The sequence below is a fragment of the Octopus bimaculoides genome, chromosome 2, assembly GCF_001194135.2.
Source record: "Octopus bimaculoides isolate UCB-OBI-ISO-001 chromosome 2, ASM119413v2, whole genome shotgun sequence".
Taxonomy (NCBI): domain Eukaryota; kingdom Metazoa; phylum Mollusca; class Cephalopoda; order Octopoda; family Octopodidae; genus Octopus; species Octopus bimaculoides.
The window spans coordinates 75,968,876-75,975,781 of NC_068982.1; the positions used below are offsets into that span (position 1 = coordinate 75,968,876).

The 6,906-nt window shown below is 38.1% G+C and overlaps 1 protein-coding gene across 1 annotated transcript in view; it reads left to right on the forward strand.

The window, feature by feature from the left end:
* Nucleotides 1–6,906, forward strand: part of LOC106870603 (serine hydroxymethyltransferase) — an 82,607-nt gene that overhangs the window by 51,283 nt on the left and 24,418 nt on the right. The window contains exon 4 of the mRNA XM_052978356.1: nt 683–895. Coding sequence (XP_052834316.1) covers nt 683–895 — 213 coding nt within the window. The remainder of the gene's footprint in view (nt 1–682; nt 896–6,906) is intronic.

Below are 6,906 nucleotides of genomic sequence, written 5' to 3' on the forward strand. Positions count from 1 at the left end.
ATTCTCTCACTCACTCACTCGATCTCACGCATTCTCTCACTCACTCGATCTCACGCATTCTCTCACTCACTCGATCTCACGCATTCTCTCACTCACTTGATCTCATGCATTCTCTCACTCACTCTCATGCATTCACTCACTCACTCTCATGCATTCACTCACTCACTCTCATGCATTCACTCAATGTCACGCATTCACTCAATGTCACGCATTCACTCAATGTCACGCATTCACTCACTGGATCTCATGCATTTACTCTCACTCGACTTCACACGTTCACTCACTCGCTCGACCTCACACATTCACTCTCTTGATCTCACATATTCACTCACTCGACCTCACACATTCACTCACTCGATCTCACGTATTCACTCACTCGATCTCATGCATTCACTCACCTGATTTCATGCGTTCACTCACTCGCTTGGTCTCACACATTCACTCACTTGCTTGGTCTCGTGCATTCACTCACTCGCTCGATCTCACATATTCACTTACTGACACCCATACTCACAAAGGCTTGCACACTTGCTCTTGTACTTGCATGCATGCATGCATATTCACTCATATACATGCATGTACACTACCATGCAAATTCATGCATATGTATGCACACTTACAGGTGCAAACGGACACAGACTCGTGCACACAATATAACTATCATTTGTTTTGTTATTTCTAGGTGTAAGCTGTTACTCCCGACATCTTGATTATGCCAGGTTTCGGAAGATCAGCAATGCTGTTGATTGTCTCCTGATGGCAGATATGGCACACATCAGTGGCTTGGTGGCTGCTGGTGTGGTTCCTAGTCCTTTTGAACATTGTGATATTGTTACTACTACAACACACAAATCCCTCAGAGGTCCTCGATCAGGGATGATTTTTTACAGAAAAGGTGAGTTTCTGTTTTCTTTCTGGTTTCCACTCCTGATTTTGCAGTTTATTATAAGGAAGACAGGCAAAATGCAGAGCTTATACAAGATCTTTTGGAGTTACTCTTCTACTTGAGTTATCTGCCAATTACTATCTCAAGGGAAAATGTGAGTTCTGGGTGGTTGCAGTTTGTGAAAGATTGATTGGAAAATGTGTTGCTTGTGGGGCATAGAGGAAGGACAAATGTCAAATTGGTTGGGCAAATAGTAATAATGGTTTCAAATTTTGGCACAAGGCCAGCAGTTTCTGGGGAGCGGGTAAGTCGATTACATTGACCCCAGTGCTCAATGGGTACTTATTTTATTGACCTCGAAAGGACGAAAAGCAAGGATGACCCTAGCAGAATTTGAACTCAGAATGTATGGTTGGGTGAAATACTGCTAAGCATTTTGTCCAATGTGCTAACAATTCTGCCAGGTCACCACCTTAATAATAATAATCTTTTCTATTACAAGTACAAGGCCTGAAATTTTCGGGGACGGGCTGCTTAATTATATTGATCCCAGTACTTGACTGGTACTTATTTCATTGACCCTGAAACGATGAAAGGCAAAGTCAATCTTGGCAGAATTTGAACTCAGAAAGAATAATCAGAAGAAATGCCACTAAGCATTTTGTCTAGTATGCTAACTATTCTGCTAGCTAGTTTCAGAAAAGTATAAAAGAGGAGATAGAAAGCCAGAAAGCAGACATAAGTAAATAAGATAGCAATGAAAGCTAGAAGTACATGCAGAGTACACAGAATTGAACAAAAAGACAGAAAAGTGAACAGTAAAAGAGCCCTAAAAAGGAAAGTATACATTGGCATGTCAGAAGTAGTTTTGGCAAAGTTTGGGGAGCATAGAATTTTTGAAGGATGTTGTCTCCTAAAAGCTAACAATTGACACAAATGGATGCTGTACTGTTTTTTTTCATGCTTTGATTTTGTCTATGAGTGCCAGAGATATTGAATTTAAAAAGGTAACCAGTTGTTGGAAAGATGGTGAATAATCTTGTGGGCTTCTTGCTGTAATTTTAGTGTGTTGATACCCAAAGAAGCAATACATTCAAGATATGACAGAAGGTATTCATCTGACACAAGGTATTCATCTGGTTGCAGCTGCATGTCTTTACATAGTTTACAGCAGATTTACATGCTTTGGTTTATTTAGCTGTTGGGAATAGGTACTATGATTTCTGCGATTACAGTAATCACTTGCCATATTGCAGTTCACCTATCGTGCCCTCAGTATATTGCAGATTTTTCTGGCTAATATATGTAAATTTATATTGCAGACTCCTCAATATATTACAGGTTTATTTGTTTAGATTTGAATTAATTCTGTGGTAAAATAAGCATTTTCATGCTTAAAAAATCTATAAATTAATAAATAAAAAATACAGTACTGTACTGCAATGTATAATACATTAATTAAAATATATTAAAAGAAAATACGTAGTGTACTGTAGATGAGTAAACACAGAATCACACATACTGTATTGAAAACGAAACTTGGGAGGTGAGTGTGTGATGTTTTGCATTTGTGTGTAAAATTTTGAATTTAAGCCCTACGATGTCTCCCAAACGTTCTGCACCTTCTGAGGCTTCTGGCTGTGAACCCAAGTGCAGAGATGGTGAGACTCCTCGACATGCAAAATAAGAAAAGATACGGGTACTCCTAAGAGTGTGGGGTGAGTTTTTAAAAGCTTAAATGTATAAAAATAAAAAAAATGAATATATATAAATTATAAAAATGATAAAAAAAATATACAGTACTGTTTCTACTTAGTAGATTTTCACCTATCGCAGGGGTTTTGGAACGTAAGACCTGCAATAGTTGAGGGATTACTGTATTGTCTAGAACCAGTACTGAATTGAAGAATATAGTGGATGGAGATATAAGTTTAGTATTTTTATTATTATTCCTTCATATCTTGGATACGTTATGGTTTTGACTGGTATTTTATTTTATTGACCCTCGAAGGATAAAAAACAATGTTGATCTTGGCAGGATTTGAACAGCCAATTTATTTTCATTATTTGTATTGCACCAGCCCTTAAAAAATGTCTTTTTATAATTTGTTTTTCTTAGATCTCCGTCTGCTTCTGACCTCTGTATCTGTTATTGCACATCTTGCGTCTCCTCCATTTCACATCATTCCAGCATGGTGACCTCATTAGCACAGGTGGCACAAAAAAAAAAAAGCATCCAGTACATGCTGTAAAGTGGTTAGTGTTAGGAAGGGCATCCAGCCATAGAAAACATGTTAAAGCAGATAGTGGGGCATGATGCAATCCTTGGGTCTGTTGGATTATGTTAAACTGTCAAAATCATGCCTGCATGGAACAAAGACATTAAATGTTGTTTTTCCTCTTCCCTTTTGTGTAATGCCCACTATCACCTTCTCTTTCTTGACCCACTTTTCTGTTCCTTTACCTTTCCTCTCAAACTGAGATTCACTCTTGAATGTGCCTCCACCCATATTTACCATTCACTGCGTTCTATCCCCATCTCTGTCAATCATTCTCCTTTCACATTCTTGTGAATCTACCCACCCAACCATCCTCAATTATCAGTCCCTATTCTCTCTTTATCAACCTTCTTGTACCATGAATGTACATCCTAAACCCACATCTTCATTCCTTTCTACTTTTCTTACTGGGGTAGCTATGTGTCTCCTCTACAGCAAGGCCCTTGCTCCTGTCCATCTGCCATACTTTAACTTCTCAACACACTGTGCAAAACCACCTCACTCAGTAGTGCACCCCCACTCAGTCCAAGAGGATCTTCGTTTTGTAGGCTGCATGGTGAACTCACTAGTGTTGACATCATGAAATAAGCATAGTAAATGGTTGGCATTAGGAACGGTATCTAGCCATAGTAACCATGCCAAAGCAAATATCTGAGTTCAGTGCAGTCCTCTGGTTCATTGGATCCTGCTGAACCATCCAGCCCATGTGAACATGGAATCACCATCAGCATTTAATGTCTGTTTTCCATGCTGGCATGGGTTAGACAGTTTGACTGGAACTGGTAAGCCAGAGATATGTACCAGGCTCCAGTCTGTTTTGGCTTAGTTTCTACAGCTAGATGGCCTTCCTAATGCCAACCACTCCATAAAGTGTACTGAGTGCCTTTCACGTGTCACTAGCACGGTTGCCTTTTACATGTTACCACAGCATGAGTGCCTCTTACATGTCACCAGAAAACAAACATTAAATGATAGTGTTGATGATTAAAATGCTTCCAACAGATTTGAACCTTGAACTTTGTTCAGAATTCTACTTACTCAACCACTTTACCAATGTTCCACTGTTAGTTGTCGAATTGGTAGCCATTCTTTTAGTTTTGTTAAAAATAAAAACTAGAATTACTTCTTTTTTTATGTGGCATTCTACATCTGCCGCCTCTTTGTAGTTCGTTTGTTTAATGAGGGAAAAGAAAAAAGTACTTAAAAAGTTGAAAGAAAACCTCAGTTGAAAAGAATAAAATATAAAGAAAATAACTTGTGTGTGTGAAAAACGTTTACATGCATGCTTGTGTGTGTCAGTGTGTGCAGAATACTTGCATGCATGCATATAGCGTTTGTATGTGTGTGTGATTATATGGTAGCATAGTGGATTTAAAAAATATGCAAGTTACTACTATTGAAGCTGGTGGGGATGGTGGTAGTGGTTGTAATTGAGTGGTGGTGGTGGTGGTAGTACTAATGATGATGATCATGGTTAAGATATTGATAATGATGTAGTTCTTCTTTACTTCAAGTTTCCTTTTGGCATGAATGAATATTTTCTTTGAACACTTCAGATTTTGATTTGCAGGAATATTTTAAGAAGTTAGTTGTCTTTAATTAGTTTCGCTGATAAACCAGCAATTGTCATATTATATAAATACATTGTATTGTTTAGCCTCAGGCCAAAAATAACCAACTAATAATGAAACAAGACTTGCTTTTACACATTTTATTCAGAGAACACCTTGCACTTTCATCACTACTGATTTAATGCAGTGTTTTTCAACAATTTTATTTAATGGCAGCACCCTGCAGTCATCTAACATCTTAATCTGTAGCATCACTTCTTTAATTTCTTCTAAAATTTCTATGGAATTTTTAGCATGCTTGAATGAAGAATATGTATAGTTTACTTTTGTAAATCTTTAAAATCTTGTGGTTTCTTTGTAACCCTTTTGTTACCATATTTCTGTTGAAATACACTGTCTTTCAGTTAATTCTGAAAGTAATGAATTTAGTAAAATAATTTTGTCATTATTAAACTGTTTGGAATATCAGTTAACAAAAAATTTTGATATTGGATTTTAATTTAGAACACTTTAACCCTTTTGATACAAACCTACCTGAAACCACCATTGTTTTTATGGTACAAATTTCATGTTAGATTATGTTCTAAACACCAGTTTCATAATAACAAAGATATTTTACTAAATTCCTTCATTACTTTTAAAATTAATTGAAACAAAGACAGTGCATTTCAACAAAAATATGGTAACAGAAGTGTTAAGACCGAAAGTTTGTATCATAAAACCCATGTGTGGTCTCAGGTGGGTTGGTATTGAAAGTGTTAAGCTTTGGCGCTTAGCTCCAGTTCCAAGTAGATTTTCTTTGATACCAGTCTTTTGGGATATTATCAGATGTTCTAGTGCCTATTTTTCGAAACTGAGTGAGTAGTAGAATGAATAAGTCAGGGTTATATAACATTAAGTGTATTGTCCATAGATACAAAAAACTACCCATTTCAGATTTGATTTGAAAGCCCTATGCCATAGCTTATTGGCTATTTTGCTTCTAATTTGGAAGAAAGTGGTTGCATTCAGTGTTTTCTTCAGAAATCTCCAGAAACTCTAGAGAGGCAAATGTATGGAATAATAAGATTGCAACCTATCTGAAATGTGGCGTATGTTTTTTTAGTCAATCAGACTGAAAAATAAAATGTCATGTTCCTTTATCATGTGACACAGCCTACTGCTGAGACCCCCTTCGGTCATGACTGACCATGGGATTGCACCTAGAAAGTTACCCTCCTAGGCACAAGTCCAGGCAAGGTTGTTTATGGAAGAACATGACACTATAGCATGATACTGATAGGAACATGTTCTTGAGCATGTCCCTGTCAGCTTGCTCGCCTCATGTCTGTTTGTCATGAGCACCCAAGGCAAAGGAGGATGACCCTGGTTTTCCTTCCTTCACTTCCTCTCTCACTCCTTCCTGTTCTCTCAAGTCCCTTGAGCGCTGATGTCACAGCCCTTTCCTTCTGGCTCAGAACCACATCTCCATCAACACTGATACCTCCAAGGTGGTTGATTGCGTCCATTACCATGTCAGTACAGTCTATCACATTGTCAAGTACCTGGAAGAAGTAGTGCTGCCCTGTGTCAAGAGGGTGGCTGCTGGAAGACCCTATGTCTGGCAACAGGACTCTGTACCATGCCACGCAAGCAGGAGAACCCAGTCATGGCTGTCAGACAATTTCTGTGACCACATCACCCCTAACAGCTGGCCACCTAACTCCCCAGACTGCAACCTCCTTGATTATTATGTGTAGGGAGCAGTTGAGCGAGAGACCAACAAAACTCCTTGTAGCACCAAAGATGAACTGAAGGCAAGGATTATGGCAGCATTCACCAACCTAAGCCGACTGTCCAGAAGAGTTGCAGGAGATTCCAAAATTATCTGGAGGCAGTGGTTGAAGCCAAAGGCAATTTTATTGAATAATATAGCTTTTAGTATTACAAGATATTTTTATGTAATTTTGGTAAATATATCTGTTAAAATGAGATGTCAGTGTTATTTTCATTTTTGTGTAATTTAGACGACAGTTTATTCACCTCACCCTGTATATATGTGCCAGTGCACGAAACTCTCAGACCTTGAGTCACTTTGTTACTTCTGCTAAATATTGGTTTCAAATTTTTGTACAAGGTCAGCAATTTTGGGGAGAGTTGATTCGGGGAAAGTTGATTCTGTCAACCCCAG